Source organism: Meleagris gallopavo, chromosome 1 (genome assembly GCF_905368555.1).
Source record: "Meleagris gallopavo chromosome 1, MGAL_WU_HG_1.1, whole genome shotgun sequence".
NCBI lineage: Eukaryota > Metazoa > Chordata > Aves > Galliformes > Phasianidae > Meleagris > Meleagris gallopavo.
In genome coordinates this window covers 177,009,150-177,028,845 of record NC_139404.1, presented here as the reverse complement: position 1 = coordinate 177,028,845, position 19,696 = coordinate 177,009,150, and the positions used below count along the sequence as shown (strand labels likewise).

General features: G+C 38.2%; 1 protein-coding gene across 1 annotated transcript in view; it reads left to right on the top strand.

Annotated features, from left to right (window-relative positions):
* Positions 1-19,122, top strand: part of RNF17 (ring finger protein 17) — a 43,050-nt gene extending 23,928 nt beyond the window's left edge. Inside the window, exons 20-37 of the mRNA XM_019612092.2 lie at positions 177-297; positions 1,059-1,173; positions 2,431-2,652; positions 3,056-3,206; positions 5,028-5,146; positions 5,968-6,058; positions 6,561-6,676; positions 6,970-7,259; positions 8,402-8,565; positions 9,335-9,454; positions 10,460-10,540; positions 11,203-11,328; positions 13,812-13,922; positions 15,497-15,653; positions 16,382-16,517; positions 17,424-17,613; positions 17,971-18,072; positions 18,432-19,122. Of these exons, the coding sequence (XP_019467637.2) occupies positions 177-297; positions 1,059-1,173; positions 2,431-2,652; positions 3,056-3,206; positions 5,028-5,146; positions 5,968-6,058; positions 6,561-6,676; positions 6,970-7,259; positions 8,402-8,565; positions 9,335-9,454; positions 10,460-10,540; positions 11,203-11,328; positions 13,812-13,922; positions 15,497-15,653; positions 16,382-16,517; positions 17,424-17,613; positions 17,971-18,069 (2,409 nt within the window). The 3' untranslated portion in view covers positions 18,070-18,072; positions 18,432-19,122. The remainder of the gene's footprint in view (positions 1-176; positions 298-1,058; positions 1,174-2,430; positions 2,653-3,055; positions 3,207-5,027; positions 5,147-5,967; positions 6,059-6,560; positions 6,677-6,969; positions 7,260-8,401; positions 8,566-9,334; positions 9,455-10,459; positions 10,541-11,202; positions 11,329-13,811; positions 13,923-15,496; positions 15,654-16,381; positions 16,518-17,423; positions 17,614-17,970; positions 18,073-18,431) is intronic.
* Positions 19,123-19,696: the final 574 nt, after the last annotated feature.

The window sequence follows — 19,696 nt, the reverse complement described above, 5'->3', positions numbered from 1 at the left end:
GCAAGATTCATGTCCAGCTGTAGGGGTGGAGGATCACAACGGTCTTAGATATTAATAATGTGGAACCAGAAGCCTAGGTCATGTTGTCTTTGCTGTCTTGCATGGCTGTGATTTTACTGCAACAGGATGAGATTGATATATGTGCTAGCAGAGAATTTATTAAAGTTATTCTGCAGGTGATCAAGTGCAGGCTGGCTTACATTGAGCCTTGTGAAGCAGCAGGTGAGTGGAGCAAAGAAACCACAGGAAGGTTCAAAGAAATGACTGAAGATAAATCTATGGTGTGCTCAGTTGTGGGTAAGTTACCAAGAGTGTATCAGTTTCTGCTCCAATATTGTTAAATTTTCTCACATATAGAAATACAGTTTTCATAGCTTAAAAACAGCATTCATTTGAAATGCTTCTACTCATAAGTGGGACAGGTAGCCCAGTGTGAGCGATTTCAGGCAGGAACTAATTGAAGCAGAGCTAACAGACAAACCTGTGATGAAAGTTCTTTGTTTTTATTTAGGGCCACACCAGTATTAAGTGATTTCAGTAATCTGCTTTATTAAGATTGGCTTGTTTCCAAACCTTCTAGCTGTCTCTGGCAATTTCTGACTTTATTGGCAGCTGTAGATGTGATCACTGCTGCTCTAAAATATCCTGCCCTTATGCCTCAGAAATGGATTGCTGTGTGTGTATGTGTGTGTATATACTGCTATATAATTTATATAAATGTGTATGCCATAATATATTTTTTTCTCTATGCCATTTATTGTTAGTAGGTAATTATTTTTCAACACCCATACAGTGGTGGTTTGGAGTCCATATAGTAAATGAAATTACATGCAGCAGGTGGTTTTCAGTAATTATTGGTGTCTTTTAAGTTGATGTTACAGTTATGTGCAGAGCTACGCCTCTTTACGTTGTTGATTTTTTTTTCAGAATCATCAGTCAGATGTAATTGCAGAAAATTACCTTTCTTGTTATTATTTGCCGTGTCTCTGAACCAGTAGTGTTTAACGGATCTTTGATTGCTAATATTATTATTTGTTAATTATGTCATTAATTCACAGAGATGTTAGATAATATTTTGTCTGTTGAACTTTTTGACTCCCGTGCTGCTTGTGGAAGAGGCTCAAGTATTAACTGCCAGCTAGTCAGAGAAGACCTTGCATCCTACATACCTGGGTAAATACACTGCATAATTTAAAAGTCTTTGGAAATACTGGATTTCTGTAACAAAACATTTGGTTTCAGTGTATCACCTTCAGTGATTGGAATTCACCACATTTGTGAAACATTCATCACAGTCATCAACTGAAATAAGTTGTGGTTCTGCTGCTGCATGACTGAATTCTCAAACCAAATCTTGCTTAATAGATACTTTGCTAAAGTGTGATGGAATCAGAAGTAGCAGATAAAGTGTTTGCATCATACTTCTGATATGCTTGTAATGTGCCAAATCTTCCCTGACTGGTTATTATGGTTCACTTTCCCTTACACTAAGAAAGAAATACCACCTTTGTTTGAGCTGCACCTCAAGTACCTCATCTCTTTGGAATCTCTATTATTAGACAAGAAATTTCTCAGATATGCCTGCTATGGACAGAGAAGAATTGGGAAATGTCATGGGAGAGATGAGGCAAAGAGATTACTCTGCCACGTATAATTTGCGTTTGGAAAAGACAATCCAGAAGTCAGTTCTGCATTTAGAGATGATTTTCCAGCTCTTTACATGTCTTTAGTTGACGCTGTTCCTGTCATTTACTAGGCCAGGCTGTTGCTCACATAAATTGGCAAATACTGGCCAACTTCTGATGGCTTTATTCTGTTCAGTTCACACCATTAGAACAAGTTTCTATCAAGGTATTCTTTGCATGACTGTGCTGAATTCAGTTCTCTAATGAGGAAAATTGTTGTGTTGTGCTTATCTTTCTAGCATTCCCTGAGAACATAAATGCTTCACTCGTTTGATATTCTTAGTTATTATTCTTAACATTTATTACTTCTGAAAAAATACTTACTCATCTTAAAGGTGGAATGTTGCAAATTTCCCTCAGATGCAACATTGATTTCTAGAAGTGTGATTTTAATGATTTGATATTCTGAAGACCAGATGGTGAGCATTGATGTTTGGCAGTCCATTTTATATCAGACTTGCTCCTCTTCTGGCAGCCTACATTGCATCGTGCTTTCGTCTTACAGTAAGATTTGCAAGAAAACTTCCTGAAAATGAGTAAAAATAGGTTAACCATCCTGAATGTTGCATTTAGAAATGCTTTTACCTTTTGTTGGGATTATTTTTTTTCTTTTTTATATTGTTCTTCGTTCTTGACTCTTCGTGTTGAAGTATTCCTGTCCTGCTGAATTGTGACTATTGAGCAATATTTGATTGTTGAGAAAATGTTTGATATGTGGATCCTGATTATTTTACACTCCATTTAGGTACATTAAAGGTACTTCTGCAAGTTCCAAGGAAACATGGGACATTTCTCTGGAAGAAATTCCTGAAAAACTGAGAGCTTTAAATCCTGTAAACATGAAAGCCCTGGAGAGTCAGGACTTCAGATCACTTTCTAAGAAAGAGTTACAGGTGATAATTAGTCACGTTGTGTCTCCTAGTAAAATTTTTATCCAGTGGCTGTCATCAGAAAGCAAACTGAAAAGGTACTAAAATTCAAATAAATTTTCTAGAGTTAAAGCATTTGTGTTACTTATTTTTGAAGTGTAATTAGAGTAAACTCTCTTGAATTAGTCATGGCATTAAATGAATACCACACCCTTTTATGTTGTCAAGAGAAAGTAGTCTGTTTTTTCAAATAATGGGATACATAATGTCCGTGATCTCTGAATAATTGAGCTGTTGAAGGGTTTTAATTGGATTGTGTCTGTTTCACAGCTTCATTTCATGTATTTCTAACATGCCATAAAGAAAAGCTACAACCTTATGCTTCTGTTAAATAGCTAATAAAATTTTACAGTATGCTAGTTAACCAGTCATTGCCTAAATAACACTCATCACTCATTTGAGAGAATTTTACCACTAGAAGAATGTATTTTTGAATATTAGTTTACAGGAGAAGATGGATGCCTTCTACACAGAATCCCAGCCCCAGTCTGTGAAGTGGGGAAATAATATGCACTGTGCTGTTTATGTGCATGATTTGAAACAGTGGCGTAGAGGACGGATAAGCAGAATTGTCTCTGAAACAACTGCTGAGGTAATCTCTCATTCTTACTTTCCTAAAATTTGTAAGCATTCATTGATTAAAGTCTGCATCCTCTGCATTAATGCTTTCTCATACAGCCTTCTGATTTTTGTCAAGCTGCAAATAAAATTGCTGCCCATCAAAGCTCAAATGCTCTTCGCAGGCAACCTGATAAATGAAAAAGGTGGATGACGTTGACTTTGTGTGTGTTTACGCTATGCTTTGCAACATGGCTTAGATTCACAGGCTACAGCCTAGCAGATTACCTTAGATTCCATTGGGAATGTGAACCTGTCTTTGTAAGTCAAACTTAATGATACTTGCTTAAAAAAATGGGGCTGATTGGACTGAGTGCTGCACCACAGGAACAAATGTAATCATGTTCCTTGAACTCTAAGCTGGTGGTGGTGTACTGTTCCATGTGAGTCTGACATCTGCCTTCTCACATAAGTCTGTTTCAAACGTGTTTGGTTGCATTTCTTTGTCAAGAGCAAAGAGTGCTGGGGAAGGCATGTCTTTCTTAGGTAACAACTTGGATCAAAACTAAGAGTCTTACAGTCACACAGGGTATCCAGGACTAGTTTACAGCTGGTTCTTTCGAGCTTCACCACGTTATGTACGTGGGACTTGCCAGAAGGAACAAAAGCATGACTTTATCTGCTTGTTTTGCAGTAGATTATCTGCTTTCTCAGGCTAAGAACCCTCAAAAAAACAGTTTTAAAATATCAGTTGGAAATGCTGGAATTACACTATTCTGTCACTTTTATAGCACTAACTCAGTGGATAACAATTCTTGTTGTTCTGTTATATGAAATGACAAAGGGGCAATCGCCCTTTTTGTGAGATAGCTGCTCGAGCATACAGAGCTTTACCTAGGGATAAGGAATGAGCTGGCTTAGAGTTTATGGTTTGAGATTAGTGGCAAACCAGTATGGACAACTTGGTGGTTGACTGCTACAGATCAACTAGGAGGAAGTAGAAGAGACCTACGTACAACTGGGAAAAGACACACGTTCTAAGGCTGTGGTCCTTAGGGGCTTTTATATGTTAGAAGGGCAACACAGCAAAGCACAAGCAATCCAGGAATTTATTCTACAGTGTGTTGTTAACTTTATGACGTAGATGACTGATTAAGGAGCTGACATGGGAAGGTTCTTTTGGAACTGATGCTTTTGAACATGTGAGAGCTGGTCTGGAGATATGCAGATGGCAGGCAGCCTTGGCTGCAGCAATCAGGAGGCAATGGAATTTGGGATCCTGAGAGGAAGGAGCAAGGCAAAGAGCAGAATCGCAGCCCAGGACTTCAGGAGAGTCCGTTTTGGCTTCCTTTGGGAATCTGCTTAAATGGTACCATTAGGGAACAGGTGAAGTGAACGGGGGTCCAAGAGCTGATTATTTTCAAAGATATCTCCAAGCTCAAGACAGGTTCATCAGCGTGGCCTTAGAAAAGAGAGAGAGGAGAGCAGGGATGTTTTGACTTTAGCAAGGTTATTCCAGCATTTCTGGATTTACACACTTAAATTTACCTTAATTTAACTGAGACAGCGGAAAAGAAGCAAGTGACAGTCTTTGTGAAGTTGTTCAACCCTTTATGAAGACATCAGTGTGATTTGTCATCTCAGCACTGTGACAGACATCTGCACAAAGGCCAGCGCTGCTCTGCATGTGGCGTCTGTTAGGAATCTTGGTAATGTTTGTTTCAGTCTTGCTTACCTGTTCAGGAATGCTTTAGGTGTTAGTGGTAACACCAGGAGAGTGTGTGTGTGTGTGTGTGTGTGTGTGTGTGTGTGTGTGTGTGTGTTTGTTTGTTTCATTGTATCTTGTTTGTAACAGGTACTACTCTATGATTCTGGAGCGGAAAAAACAGTGGATATCAGTTGTCTGAGAGTACTTCAGGAAGACATGAAGAGAACTGAAACATTAGCAATAGAGTGTGCCTTAGCAGATATAAGGTAGCCTTCCTTACCTTTATGCTGAAATAACCACATCAGAAACCTGATAATGATATAACTTAATTTTTTCCTATATTAGTACTGATGATCTGTGATTTGAATATGATGGTTTTGGTGGGGGAGGGGGAGATTGGATAAAAAAGAGACAAGGTGGGAGCCTCCTGTTATCTTTTTTGTTGTAAAGGGTTTGTTGTTTTTTTTATTATTAAAGTTATGGTAGATACCAGTGAAACAAAATACGATACACAAACAAAGAATGTTTTATAGGGTGAATTATGCTGGGGAGATGCTACAGGTTTCCTTATTTCTCTGAAGACTTCTTTTCCTTGACATGGAATTTGAGATGAATGAGATCTCATGAAAGTGTTTAGGAGATCTTTCTTTTATAGACTACAGACAAGGAAGAGAACTGGGGTATTCCCTCCTCCATTCTTTTTTTTTTTTAATATACTTTGAAGAAGTATTTGTAATACTTATTCCATGAATGGATATAAAAGGCTATTTGCAGGTGAAGTACGCATTTTCCTTCATTCTTTTAAGACAGATATTATACTTTCAGAGTGCACGGTTCTCAGTTTTAAGGTACGGGATGTCTAGATTTGAATCCTTTCTGTCTCATGGATTGAGAGGCAGAGGCAAAGTAACTTTTTCATTTAAAAGGTTGACTGTAATAGAATTTGAGGTTTGTTGGTTTGTTTTTCCCCTGGCAGTACAGGCAGTCTAAGAAGAACATCTAAAACCTCCGCAGAGGGTAGGTTTTGTGGATAAAGTTTGGGTGCACTGCCTTCTCTTTCAGTAAAGGAGATTATTGTTTCCTTTAGACCAACAGGTGGAAGCACGCAGTGGACAGCAACAGTGTGTGAATGTATATCCTACTGCCTAACCGGGGCAAAAGCGAAAGTAGTAATACAGGTTTGTAATCCAGATCTGCACTGCAAGTAGTCATTTAGCTTCTCACTTCTGTTTTTGAGTATTTTCACTCCTCTAGGAGTCCTGAGAGGAACGTGATTAGGTTGTTGTTTGCTCTGAGGTTTTTTTTGTTGTTCATTTGTTTTACTTCTGTTTTTCACTGGAGCATCCATGTACCCAGAATAGAAGGGAAAAAACATCTTAGGTATACTTAGTTACTGAAGAATAGTATTTCCATTTTCATGGTCTCTGGGCTCTGGCAAATCCAGCAAGCAGCTGAGCTTTGAAGCACAATTTTACTCTGTTACTTCTTCCAATGCCATGTTTGGAACAGTGTGTAAAATGATGAGGACAGTGATACGGGTTAAGTAAACTTTGTATGTTCTGATTGGAGCAGAGACGTTCAGAGTCTGACTGGCAGTCTGCCTGATGAAGTGAAAGAAGTGCTGGTAGTTGAGCAGAAATGCATGTAATCGTGTTTTATGGCTCTCATAACTTGTTGCAGGAAACCATTCAGGGGAGCACATTGCCTGTGAAAATCCTTTGGAAGGATGAGGCAGGACAACTGATAGATTTTTCAGAACACCTTATTGAAAGGGGTTTGGCTTTTAGAAACACAAGGTTTGGATCCTTCTTTTTATATCCTTTCAGACTCGTAGATCTACGTTGTGGTGAAATAATTCAACTTTCTATTTTACTTATTACCTTCTACATTGTATGTAGCAACGGAACACCATCTTAAGTAACTTACGTAACTTAAGAATTTTATATGTTCCACATCTGTTTAAGCTGGTAGATGTGAGATGTGGTGGTATGGTATGTAAAAAGGATTTGCTGACTTTGTGGGTGTTTTTTTTCTTTTTTGCTTTCCATTGTTCATCAGTTAATATATTGATATGATTTGGTTGTGCTAGAACTGATAAAGCTGCTGTGGCTTATGCAGTCCCTGTGAAACATCCTGAAGTACGTTTAGAGCAAGTGAACCCACAGGTGAGCACTTGTAACTCAGAACCTGCATGTGCAAGAAGCAGCTCTGCTGAACAGGAAGACATTAATGTTTCAAAGAATGAAGAGAAGTCCAAACTGCCTTTGGAAATGAATAAAACATACAAACCCCCCATTATACCTGAAGAAAGAAACTTTCAGGCTGTAGTGAGTTGCGTTGGAAATGATGGAACTCTTTATATAATACCAAAATCATCTGGTAAGTTTGCATGGAAGGAAACCCGCGTATGTCTATGAATCCGACTGTGTTAGTGTATCAGAAAATGCCAGATGGCTTTTATTGTATGTGTTCTGTATTGAAACGTAGTTCTGAAAGTTTTCTCTTAGGGAATGCTGTGCTTTAGATAGGGTAAGATTTTAGTCTTTTGAGTGAGGGCTGTGCCGACCATTGCAGCTTCGCTGCTTTCAGATTAAAAAGCTCAAATCCCCACCAGGTGGCGCCGCGCCCTTAAACAGACCCAGCTCAGCTCTCCTGTCCTTCATCGCCCCGCAGGTCGGGAGCCTCGCCATCCGAACGGGCAGGCTGCCTGTCTTGCTTCTCTATGCCGTGTTGGCTAAAGCAGCACGCATTTTATTTTAACTTTTTTTTTTTTTTAATGTGTGGTTCTCTTATATTGCTGGATTTTTTTCCTTCAATTTGAGCCCAGTACACAGGGGTTTTTGTTTTTTAATAATTTTGCTATGTTCGATTCTGTATCTCTTATTTTCTGCTGGAACCCTTTGAAAGGTGCAGTTTAATCTGGCAGGTGCAGCGTTAGTCTTCAGTACTGTGATAATCTGCTGTGTTGAGGAAAAAGAATTTTGCCAAGGGAAAATTCCTTTTGTCTCTCTACAAATATATTTAGCTGTATGAAATTACAATAAACCCTCTGGTCCAGTGCTGTGTTCTTATAGTTGTTCCTGTAAGTATGTCCAGGTGAACAAGATTTTTTAGGCAACTGTTCTGTGCTGGCTTTTGTCCTCTTGTGTCTGACAGTCTGCTGGCTTGTTCATGCAGCGACTGTCGGATTCCTCTTGTCAAGGTGTCAGCTGCAAAGTTTGTAGACCCATCTTCTCAGAGATTAGAACCCACAATTACTAATGGGCTTACTATTAGAAAAGCAATTTCCTTCTTGTTGAAGTAGTAGCTGATTTGCTTAAAATACAAATTGAACATACCTACTGTAACAGTCTTGCAAAACATCGTTTTGGAATAGCAGATATACTTAATGCTTATACATGTCTTTGAATGTGCTGTCTCTTTCAGGTTTCTCTTTAGTGATCAGAATAATTTGTACAGACTTCGAATTTCATACTGTACTGCCTTTTTTTTTTTTTTTTTTTTTTTTTTTTTTTCCCCAGAAAGTGAACTAAAGAAATTGATGGTTGAAATACAAAGTAACTTTAAGTGCCTTGGTCTTCTGGAACCCTATTCCTGGAAAAAGGAAGAAGCTTGTGTTGTGAGAGGGTCAGATAGCCTTTGGTATCGAGGTAAAGTTGTAGAGCACGGTGGTGGTACTCTGCAGGTAAGTTTGATTGTATGTCTCGTGGGTGTGTGTGAACACGTACCTGTTCATTTTATGTATTTGTAAATAATGTATTTCAGTGCTTCAAATTTCTAACTCTTTCTGTTCAGCTGACTTTGCTATCCAGATGCTCATTCTGTTTAAAGTTGATCAGTGTTCTGATTTTGTATTTATCTTAAAGATAAATTCTGTCTGCTTATTTCAGTTTTCAAGTTTTTCCCATGCTTTTTCCTGTTAATGATAAATGCTCTTAAGTAAAAGCTGTCTTCAGTCCCTTGATAAGCTGCAAGTAATCTCATTTGATTTTCTGTGTATGTTTTTGTTTTTTTTTAACATTTTTGTTACAAACATAAGCAGAATGCATTGAAAATACTTCTTTAGTTTCCATCTGACCAGCCAGTAGTGGTTGTCTCTTTGAAATCTTTCTATTGCTGTGTTATAGAGTTCCTTTTTCTACTTACCTGCTACTATTAACTAGTCTCTTCAGTCTGCATGAGCTTTTTTATTATAGCAAGTCTGACACTTTCCACAATGTATTTTTAGTTAAACTGTTGTAGATTATCACACAAGAGGCAGATTGTGTGTAAGACTAGATTCTGATCTACCATGGTGGTTCTTTAATCTTTTCCTTCGTTTCTACTTTGTCACATTACACACATATCAGGAAATGGTTGTTTTTGTTCCAGAAGAGTGGATACTGTAAATGGACACTTTCTTTTATTAAACTTGTCTCCTTAAAAACAGGAATGATTTTAGAAATACTTTACAGGTACAGTACGTAGACAGTGGTTGCCTAGAGAGGGTCCCTCAGTGCCACCTGTATCCAACTACATTGTATACCTCTATTCCTCCATTTTGCATACCGTGTCAACTCTACAAGACAACACCAGTGAGTAATACTAAATTTTGAGGCTTTTTAGTAGGCAGTTATTCAAACTGATAGTACTGTTTTGTCATATAAAGGTTGAGTAGTTTGCTTGTATTTTTGCTTGCCTTTGAGAATTCAGAATAGCTGAAAAGATCATTTCATGAGGGCTGTTCTCTATCAGAAAGTGCTTGATTGCTTTCAGAAGTGACCATGCTTCAAAAGCAGCCATCATTGGAACAAAGTCATTGTGAGACAGGACACTGCAGTGGCTGGTGGTTTGCTGCTCCGCAGTGGCAGTTTGTTCTACAGTATCAGCAACAAGAACCAAGTCCTGGCTTTCATGTTGCAGATCAGAAAATGGTAACTTTCCAGTTCTTGGGAAAGTGATTCTGTCATTTTGAACATAGCTTCATGGGAAACAATTTGTTTTGCTAAACTAATACAAATAGTTCTTTTAAGGCTTTTTTTTTGTTAGACTCAGTAAGTAGTTCACGTGATAAACTGTGAAGATGTTTACGTATGTTACCCATTTTTTAAGAGGTGCATTTAAGTGTAGACTACTGAAATAACTAGCTGACTTTTAAGAAAACAAATTGCCGCAAGATTTCAGCGGTTCAGTTGATAGATTAATAAAAGTAAGCTTACAGGTGTGGGGATCAGGAAGCAAACAGATTTGAAGTATTCTGTCTTCTGCTCTCTGCTATATTCAAGTCTAATTCTATGTCTTTGGATTATGTCTCACAGAACTTACACATGTACATGATAACTCACATAGTACCATCTCTTTCTGAGCCACTTCAAGATTTGAAAATGGCTGCATCAGCATTGTCATCCCGTCAGTTTTAGTGTAGCAAATAGCAGAAAATGTTACATGGCTCTGGACAGGCCGGACTAACAGTGTGTGTGTTTTCAAAGAAGCTGTTCAATGATAGGCACATCTTTTTGTAGTAGTATTTTAAGAATAATATGAGCATGCTATATGTCAGCACGTGAAAGTTCAAGAGTTTCTTTCTTCTTACCAAACAGATTGGAAGTTCTTGGCAGCAGGATGCAGTGGATCTCCTTCAAAAGCTACTTAGAAACGAGGAGGTTGAAATACATGTTCAGGTAGTGTAATTTCATCGTTGGTGTGGAATGAGGCTTATCTTTTTTGTTTGGATTTCTAAACCTGCATTATGAACACTAGCTGAAGGAAGGTAGCAGTAACTGTGTTTCTTAAATAAAACGTTTTTTCATCCTCGGTCTTTGTTATGTGTGAGAAGGAAGGAGAATCCAAAACTGAAGTTGCCGTCTCATGGTTTTCACGCTTTGAAATGTATCCTTGTGATGTAAACGATTTTTTGTTGATGTTTGTCTTCTGTTGTCATTCTGATGTGGTAAATTCTTCAAAATCCAGCTTTCAAGTGACGAAATTTTGACATAGTTAAGAATGGGCATGTCTAAATTAATATATTAGCATTACAAATAAACAAATATCTATTTTGTCCAAAAAACCTGAAATTTCACATAACTTCTAGTTGTGAAAGGAAGGAACTTAAATTCAATGAGAAACATGAGATAATGTTTCAGTGTTACACTGAATAGTCGCTGCTACCATTCCACGGGGAGACTGTGATGCTCCAGTTTGTCATAACTCGTGTTAAGCCAACCTTATTGTGTTTGTACCTTTGAATGTATGTGCGTGGTGTCGTTAGAATTTCCTAGCCACTATTTCTAAAACCTGACCACTGTTATTACTGTTGTAATTTTATTCTGCCTCTTGTAATTAGGAACTCCCTGATAGTCCCTGGGGAAAATTGTCCATCTGCCTGTATTTCAGTGGAATGTCAGTTTCTTCCTTCATGGCAGACAAGAAGTACTGTGTTGTTGATGACTGTCAGGAAATAGCAAAGCAGGTGAGGTTTTTGTCTCTTTCAGCTATTGGAAGGAATACGTGGATACTTATTGTGAATGTTGATGATTTTATTTTCTTACACTTCTGTATAGTTTTGCAGCAAGACCACGTATAGCAGCTCCTGAGCATAACAAACGTAGTGTGATACTCTGCTAAAATTGTATGGAACAGTGAATGGCCAAAAGTTTGTTCTTGAACCTTGTACTGAAAATGGATTTTTAGTCTGTTCAATTTGTATGTTCCTCTAAAATTTAATTTTAAAAGGATAGGAATAGTATAAAACTCCTGTCACTTTGAAGGGATTAGTTAATCCTAGAAAAGCATCTAAACAGAACAAATCTACAAATTCATGGAAAGGTTGGTTGTTGTGTCACGTCAGTTATTGTGAGTTGGCTGCTTCAGTTCAGATACGTGTCTTAAAGTTCACCTATATAACTGACTTCACCTAGATAGGGCCTCTCTTTAGATGGGAGAAGATCGATGTGGAAAGTATTTTCTTTTCCCCCACCTCCTAACTCTTTATAATTGCTGTTATTCACTTCTTTCCATCTCACTGTGCCCAAAGACAATCATACTGGCTCTGGAGGAGGAGGGGAAAACTGATAGGAAATTGAATGCTCTCACTTCTTTCTGGGAGCAAAAGTTGGCTATGTCACCAGCAAGGTAAATCGAGTGACAAGTGAAGGCTCTCCACATAAAGCCAACAATCCTTAGAATTAATTAGATTGTCCATTTCAAATATTTAAGGTCTTAATGCAAGTGATAACTGCTTCCATGTAAATGACTCCCCATTTGTTTTCCAAGTAGTTTCTTAATATCTACAGTGACTTTTATGAAGTGCTTGAGGAAGTAGAAAGAAGTAAAGAGTAGTTGAAGAATAACTTTTTCTTTCCAAAGTGAGTCTCTGCTTCAGAAAATAATTCTGCAATATAATGCATAGTGCTGTAAGTCTATTAAAATGCAAGTCTTGGAATGTATGATGCAGTTCAGAGAATGTTTGTGTGTATTAGGACTGAGAAACCACGGAAAACGTAAGGAAAAGTAGTCTCAATGTTTTCATGATGTCAGCACGTGACACACAGCTGTCATTGAGCTAAATGTGAATCTTGAGATTGTACCATGAAAATGAAACATGGAAAACAAAATTTCAGAAGGAAGCTGAGCAGAAGGAAGAGGAGCAGAATTCAGAAAGCCTGGAGTACTTTCTTCAAGCAGATCCTTTTCAGGAATAAGTTGTTCTGAGCAATTTATAGGAAAATGAGTATCACAGATGTACCATCTCCTGAGCAAGAGGAGCAAGGCATCCGGAGCTCAAGCTGGTTCCAGAAGCTGTTTGGAATAACAGGTGGATGAAGCTTGCAGCTCTGGGTTTAACTGTAGAGACTGAACAGCCATCATCACAAGCCTTGGTGATAGACTGACTAAAGGATATCATTAGTATATAAAGCATATCCATTGTAGGTTTTTTAAGTGTGTTCATGTGTTTACATGATTGCGTGCATGTGTGTGTAGTGTGTGTGTGTATAAATATACACCTACCTATATATATATTGTGTGTGTGTGTGTGTGTGTGTATGTATGTGCCATTGTGGGGGCTGCAGGTTTGTTTGGGTGTCACTGTAAGAGCCATGCTGCTAGGTGCTGACTTGTGCTCATGTGCTCGGACATGGGGGGCTGTGATCTTGCTTCATTCAACAGACAGGTTTTTAATGTGTTTGTTCTGAGCTCAGACCAGACTTCTAGAAATGTTGTTTTTGTTTTTTTTCTTAATAGCATATAACTATATAGAAGTTATTTCCATCCATTTGAAACAAAATCAGCTTGAAATTCCTTAAACCGACCATTTCTGTATTTACTGATGTATTTATTTTGTATCTGCATTTTGCAATACATATTGTTCCCTTTGCTGTGAGGCTCTTGAAATCTGCAGATTTAAGCTCTTAATTTGAGCAAAGGTTTGCTCATTCTGTTCCATCTTAAGCTGCTCTTGAGATTGATAGGTTGTTTTTAATTGTTGCTGTTGGTTTGGGGGTTGGTTTTTTGTTGTTGTTGGCTTTGGATGCAAAACTGGGGAAAGTCTCTCCATTTTAGGTCAGGAGAGAGATGAGCTCCAAACTGCAGCTGTTGTGGTAGTTACATTCAGTCTACTGACCATAAGAAAAGACCCTTAAAAACAAAAATAAATCCAGATCTGTAGACATCACAGAATGGCTGAGGTTGGCAGGGACCTCTGGGTCCATCTGGCCAAACCTCTGCTCCAGCAGGGAACAAGCTGAAATGTAAACTGAATCTTCATAGCTAAGTATAATCAGGTTGCCTGTCACAGTGTTCTTGATTTTTATATGTCTGTGTGTATCAACAGCATACTGTTTACATTATTAGAATGATGTTATTACAGTAGTATTTGAGCGAGAAATCATACAGATGCCAGTTTGCATTTTTGTTATGAAATACGGTGCTTGACTGAAGTTTGTCCTGGTCTAGGGGCTGGTTGAAGGACGCACTCCTGTTTTGCCTTCATACAAGTTGCCGCTGCTACCTGTTCAAGGAGATATCTTTCCTGTCAGGATAACCCATTTTGTGACCCCTAAGGAGGTACGATTTGTGAACATCTCACATGCGTTGCAGATAGGAAACGCTGCTGTCTCATCTGCTGGTGAAGAAGATATCAAAGCTTTGTTTTTCAGAAAATACCAAAAACAGTGTTGCAGAATGCTACTTATTTTATTGATCCAAGGCGGTCAGGTATCTGAATGAACTCTTAATAGGAATACTCTTAGGGGGTGTGGCAGACAGAGAAATAAATATTGCTTGTTGACTCGGGAGGAGGGGGAGGAGAGAAAAAAAAATGAAATTTTAGGAAATAGAAGACTGTAGTGTGGTACTATTAACCCTGTATAGTAAGAAACTAGATCACTAGGTTCAGTTTTGCAGAACAATGAGAATTTTTCTCTATTCTCCAAAAATGAAATTGCTGGGATTTTGTGTACAATGTGAACCTTTTCTTTGTTCAGTGATTGGTCATTGGTTTTCATGTGATCCATACATAGCTGCCCTCTCTAGTCTCCCAGGCAAAAGGCTGAATATTGATTGATTAAATAAAAGATGCCTGTGTGGACTAAAAATGCTGGATGAAATACAAAACCAGGAAGCAGTGAGAAGCTGATTGTGCTGCAAAATCTAATGTTTTTTGAGCGTGTTTATCTGTGTACAAGCACTGTTTTGGTAAACCAAAAGAACAAGTTTGACATTCTTGAAGTGATGGTTTTAAATTCAGCATTATGTTTTGTTGTAAATTCACCACATCTAATTTACTTAAACGTAAAGCATCTTCACCAGAATGTGTATTCTGCATAGTCCATTGTTTGGACTAAATGCAGGATGGAAGTATCTGGATGTTTTCTTTGATTGTCTGGTCTGCTTCCTCTCTTATGGGAGAAACATTATAATGAGTATTTTTTTGTTCATTTTGTACACATTATTTGAACTCTTGCTTCTGATCGTAGCGTATAATCATAAACACTACACTCTGCTCTGGACTCATGTATTTAAGCACCATTACAGGATGGAGTTGTAGTTTGACTGTATGTTTGGTACAAATTAGAAAACTGATTTACTTCCTGGCTCAGAAATACTCAATTATTAGGACTATCTGTAAAATATCATGATGTTCAGAGATGCCTTGGGTGGATTTCTTCGGTAGTTGTTTTTCCTTTGGACCCACAGCATTATGCTGATGACCTAATGACACATGAGGGAATTGGAATGCCTTGGCATAGCAAATACAACACTGTTTCAAAAGTTCTTCTTTCAGAAGTTTTAAAATTAATCTTTGGTTTGCCATTACAAAGTGAGATCGTTTATCAAGTAGCAGGAGGGAGGAATCCTAATGAGGTACAGCTATGGAATCTTACATAGGTATGTTTTCTAGTACATGTGTTCCTTTCACTTTTTTTGTATTGAAATGTGGTTTTGATCAATGGTTACTTGCTTCTAATTTGGGGGGAAAAATTACATGAACACAAAATTATTCTTAAGAAAGAGAAGAGAGTTGTGTGCAGAAACCTTTCCAAGATGCAAATAAATATACTTCCAGTAATCCTCGATCACTGAAATTCGAGGGTTAAAAGAAGCCTGCAAAGTTCATAAGAGAGCCTCTTCCTCAATAGGTATATATCTGCCTTAATCCATCTGAGAACCTTACCAAGCAGTCTGCCACAGAGGGAGATGTCAGCTGTTTCTCAGAGTTGAAGACCCTTGATGAAGCTCTGAAATGGTGCAATAAATACGTGTATACTCTTCCCCTTCTCACAGACTTCAGAACAGGTACATCAGTGTGTTCATTACCCCCTTGTTCTGTATGGATGTTCAAAAGCCTGAAATTATTTTCCAATAATAGAAATAATTCTGTTTCAGTGTAGCTTTAAATAAAAGTCTTTCAGAGTGCATAACTGCATGATGATTATGTGATACACTAAATGGAGACTTTTTTGTCATATTTCTCCACTGGAAAATGATGGAAAGAACTCAAATTTCTGTTGAAACTAATGAGAACAGACTTTAGATTGTATGTGACAGTAATAAAGCTCTTCCCTGAAGCTGTAACTGTGGAAGTCTTTCTGTCAAATACTCAAAAGTAATAAGGTACTTGAAAAAGATCACGTAGCCAAGAGTTGAAGTGATGTGAACCGTAGAGAGTGTCACTTCACTTTAATTCTGAATTTCTCAGTTTAGTCAAAAGACAGACTTGGTGAAGGAACCAGTTAGTGCTGGCACTGGGTTTCTCCAACTAGTAAAATTCTGGTTGGGGCTTGATGCAGTATCTGCCTTGTACGTTCTAGATGCTGTCTTCTGTGTTAAAAGAATGTGAATCAAAGTCGTAAAGCTCCAGTACTGAGCACTCTGAATCTTTATTCTGGTAAAGAAACCAGACTATAATTGCATACTAGTGATAGTGAATTAGAATTCAGAGGGAATTGGAAGACATGTAGAAGAAAGTAATAGCATGAGTTAGAAATGGAAGAAAACCTGAATTTTTTGTGTTGTTTTTACAGAAATGCCTTGCCTTGTAGAATACGAAGATAGTTTATGGTATAGAGCGAAGCTCCAGTCTGTTGAAGAAACTGACACCGTTAAGATCCTGGTTCAGTTTGTTGACTATGGCAATTTTTTAGTTGTCCCAACAAGCAAGTAAATATATAAAAAAAAAAAAAAAAACAAATGCATGTATAACATGGGTGTGCACGTGTGTGTGTGTGTGTGTGTACGTATATATATACTTATAACTGTTTGTTTTTTACCAATACTCTTAACGTAGAGATACATAAGTAATAGTTCATCACTAGATATGTATTCTGACTGGTGCTGAGCCAGTCCAGGAAGAGCTTCTGAAGCACCAACCCCATGCACTGGTGTCAGCTGGATATTGCAAGCACTCGACTTTTAGGGTCCCCTAAACTACTTGGAATTTTCTCTCTTGAAGTATTTTCTCTTCATATAAATACTGCTCAGTCATTCTGACATGCTCTTGAGCTCACTCAGTAACTAGTTCCTTGCTTAAGGTAACACAAGAAAAACGGGGATTTGAACAGCTGCCCTGCTTCTCGAACTAGTTAAGATCTTGGGGAGAGACTTCTTGCTCAGCTTCCACATTTTTCTTTCTGAGATAAAAAGACTGTGATGAATGGAGAGATAATAATATAAAACTGAAGTACTCTACCAGGTAATCCGATTTGGGCAGTTCAGAGTGAAGCATCGCAGAAGTCCACATGTACCAGCTTTGGAGATCTGCATTGGGTGCCTCGGCCTCCCCCCAGGCGCAGTAATGAAACCAGTGTGCTCAGCAGGCTGAGGGTTCTGTATGGAACTAGCCCTGCTTCTTGATAGTCACCATGCTGAAGTCCTTTGAGAGCGTAGCCCTCCAGATGGATGAGTTTGGTGTAACGCCATCAGGTTATCATAGAGCAGTGTCCCTGATCCCAGCCTCCTCACTTTAAATCTTTTGCATCAACCACTGAGCTGTCTTTCTGTTCTTAATAATGGTTTTGATTGACAGGTAGACTTTTATAGGAAAACATTTTTCTTTCTTTGTTGTAGATTGCGTCAGATACCTCTTCACTTGCTGAAGTATCCTGTTCAGGCAGTACACGCCATGTTGGCTGGCTTTAAGCCTTCATTATGTGATACAAACGTAGAAAGAATTCCTTACTGCCCAGAATGGAGTGTAAAAGCATTGTGGACTATGATGGACTCCGCGGAAGGAAAACAGCTCTCTGCTTCCATACTTGTGAGAAGTATTTTCTCTTCACACTTGTTTAGCCTGAAATTCTGTCTAGCAATCTCAGTATAATTTCTTTTTTGTTCTGCTCTGGACCCTCATTATTTAAAATTGTGAACCATTTACTATGAAGAAATTGCTGTTGAGGAGAGAAAATCATGTGGCTCTTTTCTTTTTCATGGAATCAAGACGCTTCTGAGCATCCCTTTTCTTTAAAAAGCAGTTTCCTTTCCTTAAAAACAGAAATACTCCATGCATGCATGGAACTGTGAATAGAGCCAGTGAAGTTGTCGTTAGTGTTGATTTGCTTGGAGCTGTGAAGGGCTTATTGTCACAGTACTGAATAATGTCACTTCTGATTTTCAGTCACTTTCACCAGAGGTCACAATTTTCCTGTATGACGAAGAACAAAAACTAGTTCATATGAAACTGATAGACATGGGACTTGCAGATTTGGACGAATGAAGTGTAAGTACAGAGAATAAGAACTACAAATTTGTACCATCATGAAGGGCATTATTTCAAAAACTTTAAGCCAAGGTCTAATTTGCCATCTAGTGCTAATTGACCACAAGCAAATTACATGTATTTAAAAAAAAAAAAATTCTTCTGTCCCTACTTCTCTAATGAAATAAAAGCTGTTTAAAAGTGGGAATTACGTAAATATTATTGAAGCCCACATAATAGCCGTAAAAAAAACAACGGTTACTTGGAGTGTTAATATAACAGGGAGAATGCTTCCTGCTACTCACTGAAAAAGGTAACTTGCAGGTGAGCAGCAGTATCCTCTTCCCAAGTAATTTTAATAACTTATTCTTCATTTTCAGCATTTGTTCTCAGTGTCTGTGCCAGTGGTTCTCAGACTGTGTTCTCATCTGTGATTGTTTATGAATGTCCATCCAGTCAAACATGAAACATAGCAAAGAGAAGCTTTACAGTATGTGTTGCCTACAGAGATACTGAAGGGCTACTTCGTTCTGGTTTTTGGAGGGGTGGTTGGTTTTGTTTCTTTTTAACCAACTCAGTGTTGCGTAGTTCTTTTCCCTCCCATTTATTAAGCACTCTTTTTATCTGTGTTTTCTCTGGTTCTGAATCTTGAAATAATTGGACTTCCTCTAAGCCACTTTTGACCTTAAAGCCTTAAGTACTGTTCTATCAACTGTTTTTGTGAGAGCAGATGGAATGAGTGTGAAGTAGTGAAGAAACAGATACGGAAGTAATGTTGGGGCACCATTGATCATTCTAATAGGTGAAGGGATGATGATGCTATGGTATAACTAGTTTATATTTCAGGCATATTTGATGACTCTAGTGCTGCAGTACTAGAGTCTGGAACTAGGAATGAGCAGGTGGGAGAGGTGGGAATGTTACTGCTGTTGTTGCAAAACACAGTTGCACTGTTGTGTTTTGGTTTCAGTACAAGATGGATGCGTTTTGTTGTTGTACCTTTTCCTCCTCCCTTATCTGCAGCATTCAGTTGAAAGCGTTAGAATAAAGAGGAGCTTGCTCAGCATGAAAGATGGTGTCTTCTCTTTTATATGAAAGCATTCAGATCTTACTCATGTAGCATACACACCTATATACCCCTTACATTCAGGACTCAACTCATAGAATGTTTTGTTTAAATTACTAAGGAAAGACAAAAATCAGTGCACCAAAATACCGATATTGTAATCTTAGACGTGGAGAAGGTGAGAGCCTTCTTTTAACAAAATAAAGTTATTTTACTTCCTCAGATCTCTCTGAAACGCATTCCTTCACCACACATATCCACCTGCCTGGCTTCCATCTAATGCAAGACCAGGCTTGAATCTCACTAAAATCAGCTGAGTCCTTTACATTTTCTAAAAATTGAGTAGTTCCAGTCCGACTCTCTTGCTTCAGTTTTGCTGATTTGATCCTCCTTCAGTTCTTGAGCAAGGTAGCTGTCTGCTGTTTGTTTTCTTATTGTCACCATAGTACTTAAAGATGCCCACTCTTCTTCACTGTAACTGTCACATAATCCTGCATTCAGTACAGGCTGCTTCAGTGCACACACCACACTGTGCATTCATTGACTGCTGATAATCCTGTCCTGTGTTACTGTTTATAA